Here is a 19,173-nt window from a genome sequence, read left to right as displayed (position 1 = left end):
ATTACAGACAAGGACCCTAAACATAAGATTTTCTTCAAAGTGCACCAAAAATACACAGTATATGGAGCACATCATAACTGCTCCAAGTTGTGATAAACTCTGGAAAACAAATGAGTCCAGGAATTCCATCTAGTTCTCCCCCTTCTTCCCCTCCCAGACCTCCTTTTAATATTTTCCAAAATTAAATCCTAAAAACTATACAGACACCAACCTCTTCTTCCCAAGGGAAGAGGTACTGCTACTTCATCTTACAACAGCTAATTACACTAAGCTCACTCTGACTTGAGTGCAAGTCAGATGTTTATAAAGGTGCTGAACAGCCTCGTTCATCTGCCAGTTAGTATGTTCCCCTAGTAACAAAAGATAAGCCATGGCTCAAAAAGACCTCAATAAGGACTGCAGCAGCACTGGGGGGGAAGAGGCAATGGAAGTGAAGGGGAAGGAAGGGACAGAAAGGAGGTGAGAAGCAAAAACAGGGACAAGGAGCCAGTGTTAGAAAGGGCATATTTCTTACCTTAATTGCTTTATGTGTGCTCAACTTCTTCACCATTGATAGAAGCCAGATGCAAGCTGCCTGCCTAACGTGTGGGTTGGGGCTGATAATGTGCTTGTTCAAAATGAGGTCTAGGACCCAGGGAACCACGTCATTCGCTTTCAAATCTAGATGAAAGAAAGAAAGGTGGAGGGGAGGGGGGAGCTTTGAGAATCGGCCACACCCATTTTTAGTTTCAAGATAATGTGCAGCAGCAATGAAAAACCTAATCAGCCCATGAGTACTCAGGTGACACCTTAATCTCTGCATATTCAGGAAAAGCCTTCACTTGAGTCACTGGGAAAGTATTTCTCCTAACAGAAACACTGAATAGAGTCCTCCTAACCCTTCATGAAAGTGTTTCAGAGCCTGTGGCCAAGAAGGTACTATGCGTACTGCACAAGATTCAGCGCACTACTTTTTTTTTTGTTAGTACTCAAAATTTTTGGAGCAACGGCAGGGTTCAGTTTCTACCCCGTTCTGCACATGGTCATCTTTGTGTATGCTTGAGATCTAAGACGACTCTCCCAACATTAAAACAAGTTTGCAGGTCTGAGGCTGGTATTTACAGGTGCCTGTTTTAAAGGTAGCATTTTGTCATGCTTATATTTCAATGGGCACAGAATCTTAGTCCATAAATAAAATTTCTGCATTTACTGCATGTAAATGTCACTTAATCATATCAGTCCAAGTTGTTGGAAAAAGACTTGCAATTTAATTTTCTAACCCTATTTTGCAGTGCAGGCTTCAAAATGCTATTTTAAAAGGTTTCTGTATGTTAAGCCTGAAACTAACACAACATGGCAAACCAAAATGAAAAAAATAAATGCAGTGTCAAGTGGCAGCGAATTAGATTTCATCAAGAATTTATTTAAACAGCGCATGAAATAAAGTCTTCTACCCTCTGAGCAGATGGACTTGAAGAGGTGAAACGACCTGTATATAATCCAGCATTGCAGAACACTGAGCGGTGCATTAACAAACACAAAATGTCTCTTACTTCTACTGTTATAAATCAAACACCACAGAAATAAAGTTATGGAGCCCAGTGTTAGCCCAGAACTGTGGGATTTTACGTTTCTCAACCCAGCCCCTGTATTAGGAAGGCCTACCTGAAGGAGGGATATATTCCTCCTCTGTGACTGTCCACGCATCACGTGCAGCCACCGAGCTGGTTCCTACAGCAGCACTGGTAATAGCTTCACCAACGGTGAACTGTAGTTCTATTTGTTTGGCCTGAAAAACACAACAGAGTCTCACTGACAGGACTAATTAAACACACACCAAAACTTTTGACACTTTCTCCGCAAAACCAGAGTCTCTCCCAACCCCAATTCTCAGCACCACTTTGCAATAAGATCACTCTTTTGGTGGGCTTCTGAGACTATGTGGCACCTCAGACCCACTGAAACTGATGGAAACTGAGGCAATGTCAACCTCTCCAAAATCAATGATAAAGAGCTAAAATTTCCACTTATTTTTAAAGCATGCCTCCTACAAAGCATTTGCTAGTCTCTGCAAAAGTTCAACTTAGTGAACAGAAAGAATTGGAGAGACAGGATGAATATAAAACGAAGTTAGAACAAGACTGCTAGTCATTAATGAAAATTACTGTGGCTTTGTTATAGTATGCAATAGTAAAAAATTCTGTAATTTCACCCAGAAGTTGATCATGTCTAAGAGATGCACAAATTTGTTTTTCACATTAAAAGAATTCAGACAATACTGTGCTTTGCTTCTCTGTCCTCTTTCCACTATACGCTAAACCCTCATGCCCTCAGAATGTGCAGATCTCTGCCACTTTTTTGTCGTTATCTATGACGTACCTTGAGTCATAAGAACTGATTTCCATACTTGCTGAGTACCTTCTAGATTGCTTTCCTTACTCTCTGGAAGCACAAAATGCTTAGGCATTTGGAGAAGTAAGCCCTTAGCTTCCTGCTATCTAAGATAAAATGTTTTTTTTCAAGTGCGTATTTTATAAAGGAAGCTGTAATGACCCTAAGCAGTTACAGGAGATAAACACAGCACTTAGAAACATCATTTTATGTTTGTGTACACAATGTTCTTACTATTCTTGCTTGTTTGATCACATCAGATTGGAGGACTCAGCAAAGCCATCCTGTCTGATACTCAATAGCTGCTTCTAGAATGCTGAATCCTACGTCAGTATGAACAAGGGAGAAAGGTAAAACAAGCTGTAAATGAAGAAGACTAGAAGAGCTCCTTGACTATTTAATCTTGCTGTCTGGCATACTACAGTATGTATAGCAGCTCTGAAGTACTGCGAAAGAACACAGTGGACTACACTGATGCATTTAGACTGAGAACAGATACATATATTCCTATAAACAAAGCTTCTAATTCAAGTGCGTTATACCAACTGATGTAGTTCAGATGAAAAAGAAGGTGTATTTATACCATCTACTTCCAGGGTACTTTTGAAGGCCGAAGTACAGACCTATGGCTTCATTACTGTAAGCTCTCAAGATGTTACACATACAGATAGTCCTCCTGAAGGGGAACATATTCATCTCAGAGACTGGGGCAGAGACCTCGAATGGCAAGTTTTTAAACTGTGGCATAAAACATTTTACAAGCCCCAAACCTACCTCTCCTCTGTATTTCAAGGTAGTTTTAAAAAACCCAGAGGCACTATTACAAAAAGACAGCTCCCCTTGTAAACTTGGCTCTAGAGATATAAACAGCATTCAAATAAAAATACTCGCTGCAGGATAAAGAATAATACATTGATAGTGCCTCACCTCCACAGAATCCATTAAACCCTGCAACAGTAGCTTCTGGTGGGGAAAATCTTCATCTCCCACTGGGAAGTAACCTAATGTTTGTATTGCTCGTTCCTTCATCTTAAATACAAACAAAAAAACAACACCATCACATAACGTTCCTTTAAGTCCAGAAGATACACTTTAAACCCACTCTTTCTCACCCTTGTTGAAGTTTCACTTAAGGTACCAGAAGTTAGACATGCAAATGACTTATTAGATCAACCAGTGCATGTCCCTTCCAAAACACAGACCAAAACAAATGTCCTGTTGTCTTCAAGGATTACTTCCAGGTAAAAGAAGATATTCCCATTTTTCTTGAATTAAAATTATGACCGTTCATAGTTTTCATCCCTTAAGCTCCTACTTATGACTATAGAAAGCACAAGCAATCAACTGCTAGGCAACACTGGAAAAACCCTTAGCCTAATTCCAACTCACTGAAGCCAACAATAAGCCAAATTCCTTTAAAAACCAAGGCTGAGTTTGGCAGGTAATACGTAAACCTGGGGACTGAGCATTCCAGAAATGAGCAAGAATCATAGCAACACTACAAAATCTTGCCTTATTTGTTTCCTTGCTGGAAGGGATTCGGGCCAACAAGCTTTCAACAAGTTGTAGCTTTGTAAACCCTGTTCCTTCGCTGGGGATTGGCAAGGGGCCGTTCCTGCCAATCTCCCCAAGAGCCGTACAAGCAGCCACCACGAGGAAGGGAGAGGTGCTGTCCAGAAAAGAACCTACAAGAAAAAGCAAACCAGGATGACTTTGATTTTGTATTATTATTATTATTATTATTATTTAGCAGTGGGCAGGCAGGGACTTCTATTTTACCCATGCAAGAAGCAAAGCCTTTATCTCCTCTGCAGCTGGTAGGAAGAAGCATGCTAGAACAAAACCAAAGTGAAAGGAGACACAGCGGATTCTAGGCAGTGGCACCGATCCTAATTGTGCTATGTTGGTCCATCAGCTAAGAGTCCACTTAATTCTCGTTGAAAAGGGTTACATCCATGCATCTAATCAGATGACATTTTTACAGGCTGTAAATTCTATCACAGAACGTCAACTCAGGATTACAGTATGCATGGGCTGAATACCTTAGAAAAGTCCTCAGCCTGGGGTGGCTGAAAAAAACAACTGTTACATGCAGCAAAGTCTTAGGCAGAAAGTTACCTATTGTCTCTGTCGTCGACTTTATGAGCTGTTCTTGTTCCGGCATGACTGCAGTGTTTGGCTGTTCTATGTCATGTAGCTCCATTGTTTTGATTTTCCCTTTGGCCAAGTACCTTCCTACTGTAAATCCCAAAGCCAACAAGGATCCATGTTGGACCTCCGGGCTCTACAGACAACACCAACAGTGCAGAAAATCTCATTTTCAAGTAAGTAACACTTTGCACAAAGCACTGATTTAAAAACACATATGGACAAGCCAGATGAGAAGGCACCCTGAAGAATGCAGAGTTCTAACACATAATGCAACAACACAGAGTTTGATATTGCTAGCGCTCACTGATGGATGGAGTCCTTTAAGATAAATTAACAAAACTTACAAGTGGCTTAGGAGGACAGATTAAGAACTTATCACCAGCACTCACATTCCTAAAGTATACCCCTTGGTAGCTAGGCAAAAAAAAAAAATATTAAAAAATCCAACTCATCTGATTTGTAAGTACAGACTTATGAAGGTGAACTAAGATAATACTATGCTGTCTATGCTTAAAAACTAAGCATACTCAGATTAAGGGGACAAAATATACTCTTTGGTAAAAAGCAGTAAAGGGGAATTAGTCTAGATTTGCATTGCTAAGAATGAGAACACACTTGGCCTACAAACGCTGAAGGCAATGCCTCTACAGAGTTCAGTAGGCCACAGACTGTGAAAACTAATTATTAAAATTAAATGTCAAGAACATTAATTTGTCCAATGCTGATTTGGCGCTGAGACTATCTAGTGACAGTGCTCATTCCCACAGGTGAATTCTAACAAAAGGATTTTATGCAGAAATAAGACTATTGAGACTTAAATGCTACTTTAATTAAAAAAAAAAAAAAAGGAAGGGGGCAGGAGCTTAAACTCAGATCAGTTCATGTACCTGTTTTCTATCACAACCCTGCAAAAAGTTGCATCAGTGCAACTGTGCTATCAGGATGGGATCCTCAACCTAGCTTGGCCACCAGGGACCGCTCCTTGTCGTGGTCTCACAGCAGCAATGCCAGCTGAAGATGGGTCCTTCCCCCCTCTCCGCTTCAGCTACCCATTTACACTGCAGTCCTTACCGAGCCACTGCAGACCACCACACCCCCGGCTGTACTGACTGAACAGGTTTTGTACACTCACAGCAAACCAGAGCTCTAACTGACTCAAACTCAAAAATGCACGGGAACACCCTGCTTTTTTTGTGTTTCGCGGTTCGCGTCCCTCTTTATTTTCAGATTCTGCGAAAGGTCAGTCTTGGCTTCACGGGCAACCGGGGCAGAATGAAGCAGTGGGGGACCGGGACCCATCTGCGCCGGCTTTGTGACCGCAGAAGCTGCACCCTACGTAAAACTGAGCAATGACACAGCTTTGGCTCACAGGCACAGCTTTCACAGATTCAAAATAAATCATGTTTGTTAATTACAGCATAAAGCAATCAGCTTTTCTTGTCAGCTTTTGAGCCCGTTACCTGCAATGTAAAATGGTGGCCCATGAAGTCCTTCAGTGACTGAAATAAAAACATCTTGGGGAAACATAACCTAGAAATGCTACTACTTTCCCTCCCTTTCAGGATTCAAGACACGCCAGCACAGAAACCTGCCCAATTTGTTTTCAGGACTCCTTCTCCATGGTGGTAGTGGCAAAATGCAGAGCAAGGAGGAGGGAAGGCAGCAAACCCACCGCATAGCCAGCGGAGGGCTGCTGAGCCATCCATGTGGGGTGGGAGGGAAGAGGCCAGCCTCTGCCTGGCAAAGGCCGCTGGCGGGACAAGGAGGCTGCTACGGCTCAGGAGAGGAGGGGAAGTTAAACATTTAACGAGTTAAACATTTTCTTAGTTCTGCAGGTACCTGTAGTCACTCACAAGTAAGGAATCGGTAAACTGTTTGAGGTAGGTAGTGTGATCCATTACCACCCAATGGGACGAGCTGGCTAAAACTCGTTAAATATGTGGCAGTACTGGCTTTGCTTGGAAAGTCCCTCCAGGAAACCCTCTGACTGACCTTAACAACAGCTTCACGGATTAATTTATTTAAAGATCTGTTGCACTCACCTACAACAAAAACCCTTCTCACCATCCAACTGGAAGTCAGCTAGTTAATTTTACACTCAGATTAAGGCTAATACATTCTGGACACGCTGTGAGATTCAGATTTCCTATCAGTTACATGACACGAGAAAAAACAAGAAGAAGCAGACAAAGGAAGGTAGTTACATGGTTGTCTTTTGTCATCTTGATCAGCTGCTCCAAGGAGGCCCTAAGCTCATCTCCAGACAGGGTAGACAGCACTACAGAGTAAAACAGGGCTGCGAGCTCGCGCATTTCTTCTTTGTTTGTGTTCATCAGGCTCTGCAGGAGTTTTTAGAAAGAAACACAAAATATGGAAGCAGCTTCTTACCCAGTCTGTTCATACAGAGCTTCAATATACAAGCACAACTGTCACACAGCTACATAAATAGTACTTAACTCGGAAACCACTCTTCAAACCGACAGCATTATCATTCAGTAAGAAACAAAGCACTCAATTCAGCAAAGCATTCATTACACGCTCAGCGTTTAGGAGGAAAACTACCACTAGCCACAAGAGGGCTACCCACCGGTTCTGCCTGAAACACGCTGACTGAATGCTTGGCTGAGTTTTGTCTTCAAAGAAGAGCTTCCACATTTTGCTTCCACACTGAGCTAAAAAAAGCCCTAAAGATACTATTTTTCCTGAGCTACTTGAGGCTTCCATTTCCTTTTTATTAAGCAAAGGGGAAAAAAAAACCTCAAGAGGTTAAACCAGTTAAATCCAATGGTGACCAAAAAAAAAGTGTCCAGGAAATCACAGCTCTCAATGCAAATTTATCCACTTTGTATTAGAGATCTTGTATTACCTAAATCATTAAAAAGTTGAATTTGGGAAGCCTCAAGTTATTTGTTAAGACATAATCTTACTTCTGCCATTAATTTGATGTAAAATGCAACACGCTCGTGAAAAATTCATACCAAAATCTTTGAATGGCTTGGGCCACCACAAAGGCGGAAAAAATCAGCCAAGCAAACAAACAAGAAATGAGATCTCTCAGGCTCATGAAACATAACTCTGTAACTTCCACTCAAAACTTGCATCAGATCACATAGCTGACTTCTAACAAACCCCAGACCTGTTCCTTCCACTTGGCAAAGCAAAATAACACAAAGGATGATTTACAACAGTATTTCTGGAACTAGGTAGTATCCGTTACCACCTCTAGAAGCTTAATTTTGCAAAAGGACACTAGGCCAAAGAAAAAGAAGTTTTTTTCTGCAAATGATGAGCAATACTGAAAAGGAGAATGCTTAAGTCCTCTCCTTTGCGGTTCATACCTGCACTTAAATGAGATGTGGTAAACTGTATACAGCGCAATGCAGCACAGATACCAGGAGGAGAAATTATTAGAACACATTCTAATTTTTCTTTAACTCGACCAAATATTTTTTTCTGCCAAATTCCCCCAATGAAAATGAAGGCAACTTGTAAGAGCTTAGCAAATCCTGGGTGCTTGAAGCAAATCATGAAAAAGCAGAAAGCTCCTTGAGAACAGAATTTAGGGAAAGCAGAATTCTCTTTGGCTTATTCCCAAGCAGGATACAGTTTATCTGTCTTTTTGTTTGAGGCTAATAAAAAAATTTAAAAAACCTCTACAGAAAGGGCTCTAAAACAATTAGGGATCTAATTAATGTCATTTTCTGAGAAACTACTCGCATATTCCCACTGGAACATCCCCATTGTTAAACAATTCCTTAAAAAATTTGCAGAATTTTGTTTTCAGTTTTCTTTTGGTGTTTAATGGATCTTCTGATCAAGAGGAAAAACTGACTGACTATACTAACAGGATCAATGACATAGATTACCCAGAACATGTAGGTCAATAAAATCAGTAACACCAAAGAATCAAAAAATAATTTTCCCCATCCTGCTACATATAACATCTCATGAGGTGTTGACTCTAAGTAGAAATACCAGATTTCAAATTAAGTGCATACTTGGAAACAATACTCCATTCCACCATGGGAAAATGCCAGATTTTGCTAATGCCAAATCCCCTCCACCCAAAAAAATAATCCCAAAAAAAGGCTCTTCAACATACCTTTATCCAATCCATTTTGTCCACAAATCTGGTAGCTAGTTTTTCCGGATACACTGAAACAACTTCTAGAAGACAATACATGACTGGCAAACCTGAACAGTAATTAAAGAACCAAGTTATTAAAAAATTGCAGTATTTACAACAATCTAACAATCAGTGATAAAAAGAGGTTAAGAAGTATCAGGCATCTCAAAGCATTCATTTGCAATCCACTAGGGATAACAAACAATACAGAATAATAGGGTACAGTATTTCTCAGAAATATTAGGAAAACTCGTAGAAGCATTCTGGTGGCAATTTGTTCTAAAGGCATTCAAGTGCTTTAAGACTACACTTATCACAGATACGCTGTTACCAGAGTGACGAAGACATAGCATTCACTGGTGAGGAAGCTGTTATACACAATGGCCTCACAATTTTAAAGCATTATGTCAACCCATGCTGCCATTTTACTGTCCTGCTTTCTCCCACCTACACAGCAGCATAGAAGAGAACAAGTTTAAACGGAAGAGAATATAGTTCATGTTGCAACTCTGATTGCTGCAGCCAAGTTCAAAGCACTGGGCGTGGCACCTCCTTTCTATTAAGAGAAGACCTTTTCTTCTTCAAAATGATGCTGCACACTGCTTCTTACCTCCAACACCAGCTAACAGCTGCTGAAGAAGGCCAATATATATGTATACAGGGTTGGTTTCTGCACTTTTTGAAGAGGAGGAGGAAGAGAAAGATATGTGGTTGCCAGACATGAGGTTTCTGATGTAACGTCCAATGGCTGGAGCATGATCTTGCATATCTGCCAAGCTCTGTGAGGTTGGCACCACACCTGCACTGTGAGCAAGACACATCCGCAGATACAGAACTATCTAAGTAGAGAAGAGAAAAACACAGGATACTGAGTGTGTGAGCACTTGGAAAACCATGGAGGAGACAAAATAAAAGAGCAGGGAATAGGCTGTATTTAGTGTAACCAAAACAACACAGTTTCTTTAATCAAATCTAGACAGAAGAGTCAGCATGGAGACAGGAAAAAAGTGTAACAAATCTTAAGACCAGTTTCAGCAACAGGCCTGTGTAAGCAGACTACTCTACAGTGCCTACATCACTCTCAAAAGATTAAATCATACACAGACTTTTGGTTTATCATAAGCTGATGCAATCACCTTGCAGGGAGTTCAGCCTGTACCCTATACCAATTTGGCATGCATACAAATGCAACCCAATGCATTGCTAATACAGACCTTGCATCACATCTGAGTTTGTGTCTACAGATCACTGAAGCTGCGGAATCTGCTATGAAAAGAACAGCCTCAAGGAGCATAATGGGACTTTCACACAGGATTGCCAGTATCTCCCTCTGAGAAGCTATGACGTGAGGTATGCTGCAGGAAGGAGTGGAGCAGCCCTCTCGGGAACATTCCTCCCACCCCCGCTGAAAATCCTGTTCAGACTGCCGTTTAAGGACAGACAGATAAAGGATGGAGAGTTAATCCCAACATCTGTTTAAAAGAGGAATTTTAGAATGTAGGGTGACTTATGGTAACTGTTAGCTTCTTACTGTTAGGTTCTGTCCTCTAAATAAATAATGGTACACATATCCAAAGAAGTAAATCCAGACAATTACCTCTCCAAATGTGGCAGGATTGAAAGGCAACGCTGCAGTTCCAGTCATATATTTAGCTGGAGTTTTCATTCGGTGAGATGCCTAAACAACAGAGTATATGAAGACCGGAACAGTCAGACGCATGAACAGCAGAGGTGTTGGAAAGGTCAACGAAATTTTGCTGATGCAACTATGTTTATCCTCCACTTAGCAACTGAAAATGTACAACAGTTCTATAACGAGAAGGGCACAGTGCACTCTGCAATAGTATAGTTTAGGTCCACCAACTTTACCACCCTATCAACTCAGAAACTGGAAACTCCAAACTCATGAGAGGGAACGGCAGGGGAGGCTGGAGGAGGACAACATTCTTTCCTCAGGAAAAAAGAAGTGCCTTAGACTTTAAAAACAAAATACCTCGTAAACTTCTAAACTCTGAGGCACCCCAGCTGACGGGCAGCCAGGAAGCTTGGAAACGGCAGCTCTGCCTGGAGAGGCTGCAGAGAAGCCAGGCTTCCCCAGTACTGGGAGGTGGGTGCCCTGTGCTGCACCAGCCAAGCCCAGGGCATCTCTCAGACCCTGCTGCCTGCAAGGTAGGATGCAGCTGCAGCAAGCTGGCAACTGCTTTCCACAGAAATGTTAGCTTTGACAAGCAGGAATATTCCAGCAGAAAAACATGCGAACAGAAGGTTTCCAGTAACACCCACTGCAAACGCTGCAGAAAAGCATGTTCATATCCTCTAGGCGACACGCACATCAGTGCTAGGGCTGGATTCAGCAAGGAAGCCTTGCATCTGAACACACACACAAGGCAGGTGCACAGAAGTCAACAGATCCTCACATCTCTTAATGTGCTCATATCTTTTGCTGCACTGTAACTTCAATGATATCCAGAACCATTAGTGAAAATCTGAATTAGTGAACCAGAAGATGACTCCCTTGAAGAACGGTTTCCCATCCATACCCAGCAGATCAGGTCCTAGTCTTTTGCAAATACCTTCTGGCAGAGGGAGAGAAGGATCCTGCTAACTCATCAGGAAAGCCATTTTGCATCTTGGCCTGCTGTGCCAAGCAACGCACACAAACTTCTCAAACATCTCCAACACTTGCAGATTATTCATGATATGTGAAAATTCACACTTTGAGATAACTAACCAAAGAAATGTACCTCCAGGACTTTTTAATACGCCTTCAGGACATGTAAGGAAGATCTGAAAAGTGCTCAAAAAAAATTTTTTTTAATTCACCCAGGAGCACGGAAATCTTGTTTTTCTCAGCAGTCATTAAACTAGGCTGATCCATAGTTGTTTAGTGACATTACAGAAGTCAAGGAAAATTTTAAAATTAACTACAAGGGGACAGGCATCTAATAGTGTTATCTAAAACTCAATCTTGGTTTCTTAATTTTTTATATCTATTTGTATAATCAGTATTTTGGACAAAAGCAAGTCTTTTCATAAAGCTTCAAATACTTCATACACCAGCATAATACACCAGCAGAGTATACATTTCACAAGAAACCTCTCAGGAAAAAGAGTTCTGCTATTACAGCTCTCTTGCAAAACCAGGTGTGCTCCAACATTATATACTTCTGACATTTTTTTAAAAAGTAGACTATCAGAGGAAAAAAAAGTATTGTCAGTGACCCTCCACATCTTCTTTATAGCTTATAAGCCTAGTTTAGCTACTATGCACAGAAGCGTTTAACACAACTAGATTTTAACACCTCTCCAGTGACCTCACTCTGCCAACAGTGAGGGTAAACTCAGTGGTACAGTTTTTGGCATATCATTCCACTAGACTTGTGAAAGGTTATTTACATGGCTATTATTTCCACAGATTGCAATGAAGATGAATAATTAAGCCTTTAAGTCAGAAAACCAGACTTCTTCACTTGTTCCAGTATCTCCTTTCCCAGCCTGGAATCTTTTTTCTGTTTTATGCACAATATTATTTTCCACCAGCTCAACCAGACCGTGATCTTCCTGTCCCTTCAAGAACGTGTTTGTGAGCAAACTGTCTTTGTGAAACATGCTGTATGATCACCCTTGAACACTGGATTCCTCGCTCCACACATCTTCTGCACAAACAGCATCAAACAAAATAATCCCTTTCTTAAAGGATCTGCCTCCTTGTTACTTAACACTTGGATCTTTTGCAATTATTGCCAGCAGAAGGTAACAATGAGTGCTAGTCTTGGCAATGCAATACTATGTGTGGTCTTCACTGTGATTTTAGCTAACTTTATTCCTCGGGGGAGGTGAGGGAGACAGATGCAGGGAAGGGAAGATGACTCTTATTACATGCCTGAGCATCACACATGTATTTGTCATTTACTGGGACAGAAGCACTGTACCTTGTCTTGAATGTAATGGACCATTTCAGGGAAGGAAGGCATCTGCTTCCCAGAACTCTCCTTTTCATTTTTACCAGGAAATGTTCTCAGCACCCGCTGGGCTTCTCCATGTACCTCCTCCCGCCTTTCAGAAGAAAAGATGAGAAACAGACGTTATTTGCACAGAACAAATGGCCTTTAATGAGCAGTAAGATATCTTGGGAAGCTGAGGGAGAGAGAACAGTTTTTAAATGAGAAGTGTTTTTCTTAAAGGAAGGGGAAAAAAAGCTTGCATTAGAACTTCTAATGATTTATTTATTTTAGAGAGGAGGAAGAAAAAGGATAGTGATGAGTGGCCTCTGCAAAACAGTCTGGATCAGCCCACTTCTGCTCCTTTTACATCCTGCTACAGTTTACCACCAGTTCCTGCTTCCCACATCCTTGTTTTCCTATCTGCTCCTCCTCCCCATCGCTTCCTATATCAAGCTTCAGCTGACACCTACCAGGTTTATCACTATCTACTTAGCAGAAGACCAACTCCTGAAACAGTGCTGACACTGCAATGACAGAGCAGTTTGTTGCAATTGATCTGTTTAGCTTTCCTTAGTTACACAATAGCTACTCACATCAAAAATGGAACAATTAAAGTAAGCTGAAGAAAAAACCCCACTTAAATTGCAGTAACAGAAACCTGCAAATGAAATGATTACTGTAATTTAATGAGTCAGCTACTCCTCAGCAGAGAGTGGAAACTCTCACAAGTGCATGCTCCTGATTCTTTGCAAATACAAGCTAAAAATAGACTGATAGAATTTGCCAGGAAAAAATAATTTCCAGCCACTGTAAAGGTGATTTCAGTTAGTGCATTTTTACTTTGCAATTGCAATTGATCATTAACATGAAGTGCTTTAGTGACAGCAGTTCATCTGAAACACGAAAAAGAATCCAAGCCAAAGACTACCATAAGGCACAGTAACAGCTCTCCACAGAACTGTCAAGAATGCCCCTATGTAAGGATTAATTTCCAAATTATCATACTTGGTTTTCAGTGACTGAGTTTTTATGTACATACATATATACGCACATATATATGCGTTCATATTTCATCCAAATATATATTGGATGCAAATATATTTATGTGTGTATGTGTGCGCATACATATCAAAATAACTTAAAAAGGAAAACAACTTACGGGTCTCCTGCAGCTAACAGGAGTAAGTATCTGGAAGGGATATGATCTGGAGGGAATACTGTGCTAGCAAATTTCACAGCCACTTGACGTACTTGAACTTCAGGCTTAAAGAGAACAGACACAAACATATGGTTGAGTTTTAAATGAACACACTAACGACCTGCACTCACCACTTGTAAATCATCAGTCGTCTGTTTTGTCCTGTGGTACCAACATGACTCAAAGACTTTAGACATTTTGAGACACCGTTCTTGCGAGTTTAGACATTTTAAGACACTGTTCTTGCTAACTCTTCATATGGCAACAGACAGGGAAAAGAAAAGCTAGTTTCTCATATATACAAAGTGGAGAATGAAATGTTTAATTAAATACATGCACTTTTTTGGAAACATAAATCAGGGTTATTACTAATTCTTAGACATCTGAACTGCCCCACCCAGGCAGTTTTGAAATTAAGAATGACATACATCATCTGTCCACACAAAACAGAGCTGTGCTTAAGAGCAGCACAGCCAGAGGTGAAAAAGAAACATTAGCTTAGGGTGGTCATTCTCTCTCCTGGGTTCAGACAGTCTGAAACTGGTATTGCCTGGAGACCTAGATCGCTCGAGCACCCAGGCAAAAGAGTCATCAGCATGAAAATAGACTCTTACACAGTTACCAGTGTAACCACTAGAAATACATGTACCTCCACAGTCACCCTGAGTACCCATGCAAACCCAGAGCATACAAAACCCACTCTTTCTGAAAAGCCAGACCTCTGGGGAATTCTGAACATGAACAAGATACTCAGTAAAGTAAGAGAGTCAGTGAAGTGTGGTTTCCTCTGGATTAGTGTCTCAAGGCCGAGTTCCTGGGGAGATTCCTAGGTGCCTTATGATGTTAGAAATGACACAGCACACTGAAATCCCCACCTAGCAGTGAAAGATCCTTTCTACCTTGCTTTCGCAAGGCATTTCACAAGACACTGTCCTTGAAGCATCTACTTCTTAATTTTTTCTTAGGCGACTATGAGAAACATACAGTGCAATCACAACAGTTTTGTTTCTTTGCAAAACAGAACACAAATAGAAAACTGCATTGTCACCCTTCTTCCAGCCACTGCATGATACTAAAAAGATTTCATCTGAGCATACACCCCCGACTTCTCCCAGACAGGCCAATACTTTCAGTAAGAAAAGGGACACCTGTTCCAAAAGTATACAACAGGAAGTGTCAGGAAACAGGAAAACAACAAATAGCTCTTTTTTTTAGGGTACTTAATTTTGACTCCACTGAAAATACCTTTATTAAATAAGAAGCTACAAGAGCTTCCATCAGGGTACGCTGGGCTCCTTCCAAGTTACTGTATGCTCCAACCATCATAGACAAGGCCTCCTGAATGGCAAGCCTAGTATCAGCATCTTCCTGCAGTACAAAACAGAGAGTTTTCACTTTACAGTGTGCAGTGACAAGAATTAAGCAAAACCAGCACAAAATATTAAGAATTTCCCAAAGCCCCATGAGCACCCACCTTGCATAAAGCTTCAAAAAACTGCTGTACCAGTGCTATATCCTTGGTAAAGAGCTGAGGCATTCGGCTGAAACAAGATATTATAATTCATGAAGTTTTTGTTTTTTTAAGTTGAAATGCTTCACATTTCATTGGTCTTCCCCTCATCCCACATTTTAACTGTCAAACAAAACAGAGCCAGCACAGAAAGTTTGCTCTATCTTATCCATTTCCACCGTGGAGCAGCACCCCCCTTAACACAGTTTGGAATGCGAGATATTCTGTGGACAATCACTTAGATCACCAGCATACCACTGAAAATGCCACTTGTCTAGCTTCATGCCCTCTTGTCTTTGCTGTACATTCCTTAAATTTATGTTTCTCGCAATCCAGAAAGTGGAACCATTTCTTAAATTCTGTGCATAATTCATGAACTGCCATTAATCACTGCTAGAGAAGCTATCAGCTAAAAACGTATTTCTTTTTACACCTCTGGAGATGTCACAAGAAGAATGCTTTTCTCTGCACTGTACACTCAATTGCAAAATTGGCAGGTGGCATAAAGCTTGCTGCTGATAAATTAACAGATTACTCTGGAAAAATTATTTAACGTCCCATTGCTTAAATGGCGCTTCAGTTACCTGGAGAGCTTTCCAACCGCTGAATATGCCATTGACAGCAGTTTTGAATCCTTGAATGATAAAACAATAAATAAAATTCAGCAAAACCAGAAATACATAAAGGCGTATCTTTTATAATTAAACATTTACTTTAAATCCTGTCTCCAAGGTGCTCAAACAGGCTTTCATGGACAAAGAATCCTGGAACATAAAATAATTGTATCCAAGAATAAAAGTGTTACATAGGAACAGAGGGAGCATGCTTTTCCACAAGAAAGAGAAAATTACAAATGGTCACAAAAAGTAAATCTCCCTTCTGGTCTCAGCTAATCGCATTTTATTTCACGAGAGACAGCTAAGAAGATTCACCCAGTATATGAAACAGTAGCAGAGGGACAGAAACCTTCCAGTGGCTCTAAAGCTGCTGCTTTACACAAAGGAAGCTGTTTGCACAACAGATCCTGCAGATGACCGATGCAGCCCATTTATATATGGCCTTACTTCTTCCTGAACACTCCTCTTTCATGCCCTTCCCAATGGCAGGGGAGGCCCACGCGTTCAAACACCAGCTCAGGCCAGAAGGTGACATCCAGCAGTTCAGATGAACCAGCAAGAGGATCAAAGCTGCAGAAGGGGAGGTCTGCAACATCACCCCTTCATAAGATACATGTAGGAGTATCGAGGGGAATTTGCCTTCTGAAATGGCCCTGGAAAGACCTCTTCAGGCCAGACTGGCATTTGCAGTTAGGTTTGTAACACCCTTCCCATAGCGATACCATCCCTGGACAGACAGGATGGAAGGTATTACAAGCAGGCCTATAGAGATGCTTATCACAACAGGGTACAGGCCTGGAGCTGAGCCCCCTCTGTGCTCCACAGTAGTGAGTAACAGCAATTAGATGCTACTCTGGCCTCACTCTTTAGATTACCAACACTATTAGTTCCCGAGTCTTCTGCAAACAGTGACCCAAGCACCTATCCATAGCTGTTAAACAAATAAAACTGTTTCCCTATATAGCCTTTTAAAGTATTTGCTTCTCTTGCAACAAAATTTCTTAAAAAGTATCCTTTGATAGCCATCTCAGGCAACTACAAAAAAAGAGATTTATCAGTTTCCATCATAAAGGCATTTGTGTTTCGCTTGTATTCATATGAAGATTTATAGCTCTATAGTAAAGAATCTTTCAGCTTACCTCTTTGTATTCATTGATCAGCTTTGTAAGTCCATTTAAAAGCATTGGGCCTAGTGGCTTTATTTTACTTTCTGGACAACTGCAATTAGAGACACCAACAAACAAAATATTATCTTTTGCATTCCTTAAAAGTATCTTCTCTCAGTATCACTTTTTCTCAACTTTGTTAAGCTGAGAAATTACAGCTTAATGTGTGCAAGCGCACACACACACACATACAGATTTCAGGATTAAGGAAAAAACCCTGCTTTTTATGAGTTTCAGTACTCTTTCTTTGCCCTTAGTTCAGCTATATATTTAGTAAACAGAGTGGCTTCTGGGCAAATAGCTAAAAAACGTTGTGCTCACTCTGAATTACTTACATGATACAAATATGATGCACAAACTGCAAGGACAGACTTCTCAGTTTTGCATTTGTGTTTGCACCAAAGAGTCCATCATAAACCACCTGGCCAAAAGGAATAAAGAGCAGATCAGAGAGTGCCTGGCCTCATTTTCAAAGGTCTTCTAATTCCCCTTCTTCTTTAAACACTGTCATCGGTAACAGTACTTCCCTCCCCTAAGTACTGGAGGAACTGTGGGATCAAGCTCATTAGGAAGAGCAGCTTTGGAACGTAAGCACTACCTGAATGTTAGCTGGGAACGTTTCTGCAGCTTGCCTGGATCGCAGGAGATGAGGAACTATCTTTAATTTAACACGGGTGCTGACTGACTCTCGTTTCATTTCTGGTTTCAGAACAGATCCCTGCCAGAAACAGAGTTGAAATAATATAGTACACCTTTGGACAGCAGTACTTTTAACTTAGCTAAATTACCTTCTACTGCAAATCAGAAGGCACTGGGACAGAGAAAAAAATTATTCAATAGCAAAAGCATTCAGTGAAAGCAGAGATCAAAGGAAGTGATAAGATTTAAGAAATATATATAAGTCTTCTCCAAACAAAATAAGGCAAATAAAATTACAGCTTCAGAAATTAAGCAGGTATGCAACTCTGAAGGCAAATCTTACCTCCTTGGTTTTCAGTGGTATATCCCCAAGATACACTTTATACATTTTGTTGATGATAGCAGGATTGTTCCAGTCAATTAAACTAAAGAAAAAAAACACATTGAACACTAACATGTTATGATTCTGACCTTTGATTACTTTTTAAAAGATACGTTTTACAGCATTTTGCATCATATTCATATTCTTCCCAGAGTTGTAAGAGACCTAGTTTGACGTCTTATCACTCCTCCCACATCCACATAATATATAATCACAAAGAACGTGAAGGGATTACAAATTGCACCTACAAATTCTGACAGTATAATTCCAAATAATTTGTGAGAAACCTACATGCTCCCTTCTCTCCCACGGAAACAACACATATAAACTATGGTCGTCTACTGATTGAATACAGAATGGTCATCTGCTAACAAATTTCTCCACATTCTTCAACCTCAGTGCTTTGACATTTCAACAGAGAAGAGCGTGTTCTTAATTCTAGCACTATTTCATCTTGGTCTCTCAGACAAACCTGTCTGCCCATGATAACCATCTAATGCTAGCTAACGATGAGACTGTTTGGAACACAAACAGCCCCCCAGAAAATACCGCACGGAAAACAAAAAGTTAAGCATGCATGCTTCAGAAAAGTGCAGGAGACACAACCATCTCTTTCTTTCTGTAAAGCAACTGATTTCCAAAGAAGTGAGCTGTGAAGTAGCATGTGTTTCTCATAAAAGACATTTAATATTGCATATTAACATGCATTTTGTCCACACATGTGTTTTGCTCTCCAGGCAAAGAGTACTAACACAAAGGGAAAGATGAGACAAGCAGCAAAGGAGAGACTGCCTTCCTTAACCAGGCTGTCATCACTTGCTAGAACCATCTCCCCTGCCGCGACTGAGGCACATGAATAGACTCGAATGGAGAAGGTTTCACGTTACATATTTGACTCCAAGTTAAATAGCCCTATACTTCCAGTAATACAGAAGCCACCTACACATTTCAAAGCCACTTACACAGGCCTCTCTCACTCCAAATCTCCTACACGAACCAGCAAACCTCGCATGATCAATTACTCAGCAAACTGTACCAACTGCAACTACTATGGCCTCTTGATGGGTTAA

The 19,173-nt window shown here is 40.7% G+C and overlaps 1 protein-coding gene across 4 annotated transcripts in view; it reads right to left on the bottom strand.

Moving 5' to 3' along the window:
- Positions 1–19,173, bottom strand: part of ECPAS (Ecm29 proteasome adaptor and scaffold) — a 64,060-nt gene that overhangs the window by 23,127 nt on the left and 21,760 nt on the right. For all 4 annotated transcript variants that reach the window (XM_087741495.1, XM_087741494.1, XM_087741496.1 and 1 more), the window contains 18 exons: positions 18,065–18,146; positions 17,681–17,800; positions 17,418–17,503; positions 17,056–17,134; positions 15,884–15,933; positions 15,264–15,330; positions 15,035–15,157; positions 13,751–13,854; positions 12,580–12,703; positions 10,245–10,325; positions 9,258–9,486; positions 8,624–8,715; positions 6,726–6,860; positions 4,489–4,654; positions 3,883–4,055; positions 3,298–3,399; positions 1,645–1,768; positions 515–660 (listed from right to left, as the gene is read on the bottom strand). In XM_087741495.1, coding sequence (XP_087597621.1) covers positions 515–660; positions 1,645–1,768; positions 3,298–3,399; positions 3,883–4,055; positions 4,489–4,654; positions 6,726–6,860; positions 8,624–8,715; positions 9,258–9,486; positions 10,245–10,325; positions 12,580–12,703; positions 13,751–13,854; positions 15,035–15,157; positions 15,264–15,330; positions 15,884–15,933; positions 17,056–17,134; positions 17,418–17,503; positions 17,681–17,800; positions 18,065–18,146 — 2,083 coding nt within the window. The remainder of the gene's footprint in view (positions 1–514; positions 661–1,644; positions 1,769–3,297; positions 3,400–3,882; positions 4,056–4,488; positions 4,655–6,725; positions 6,861–8,623; positions 8,716–9,257; positions 9,487–10,244; positions 10,326–12,579; positions 12,704–13,750; positions 13,855–15,034; positions 15,158–15,263; positions 15,331–15,883; positions 15,934–17,055; positions 17,135–17,417; positions 17,504–17,680; positions 17,801–18,064; positions 18,147–19,173) is intronic.

Source organism: Nipponia nippon, unplaced genomic scaffold, assembly GCF_047370975.1.
Source record: "Nipponia nippon isolate SJK-2023a ecotype South Korea unplaced genomic scaffold, ASM4737097v1 scaffold_8, whole genome shotgun sequence".
NCBI classification, from domain to species: Eukaryota; Metazoa; Chordata; class Aves; order Pelecaniformes; family Threskiornithidae; genus Nipponia; species Nipponia nippon.
Note: the sequence above shows the minus strand (reverse complement) of the source record. Positions and strands in the feature narration are given on the sequence as shown.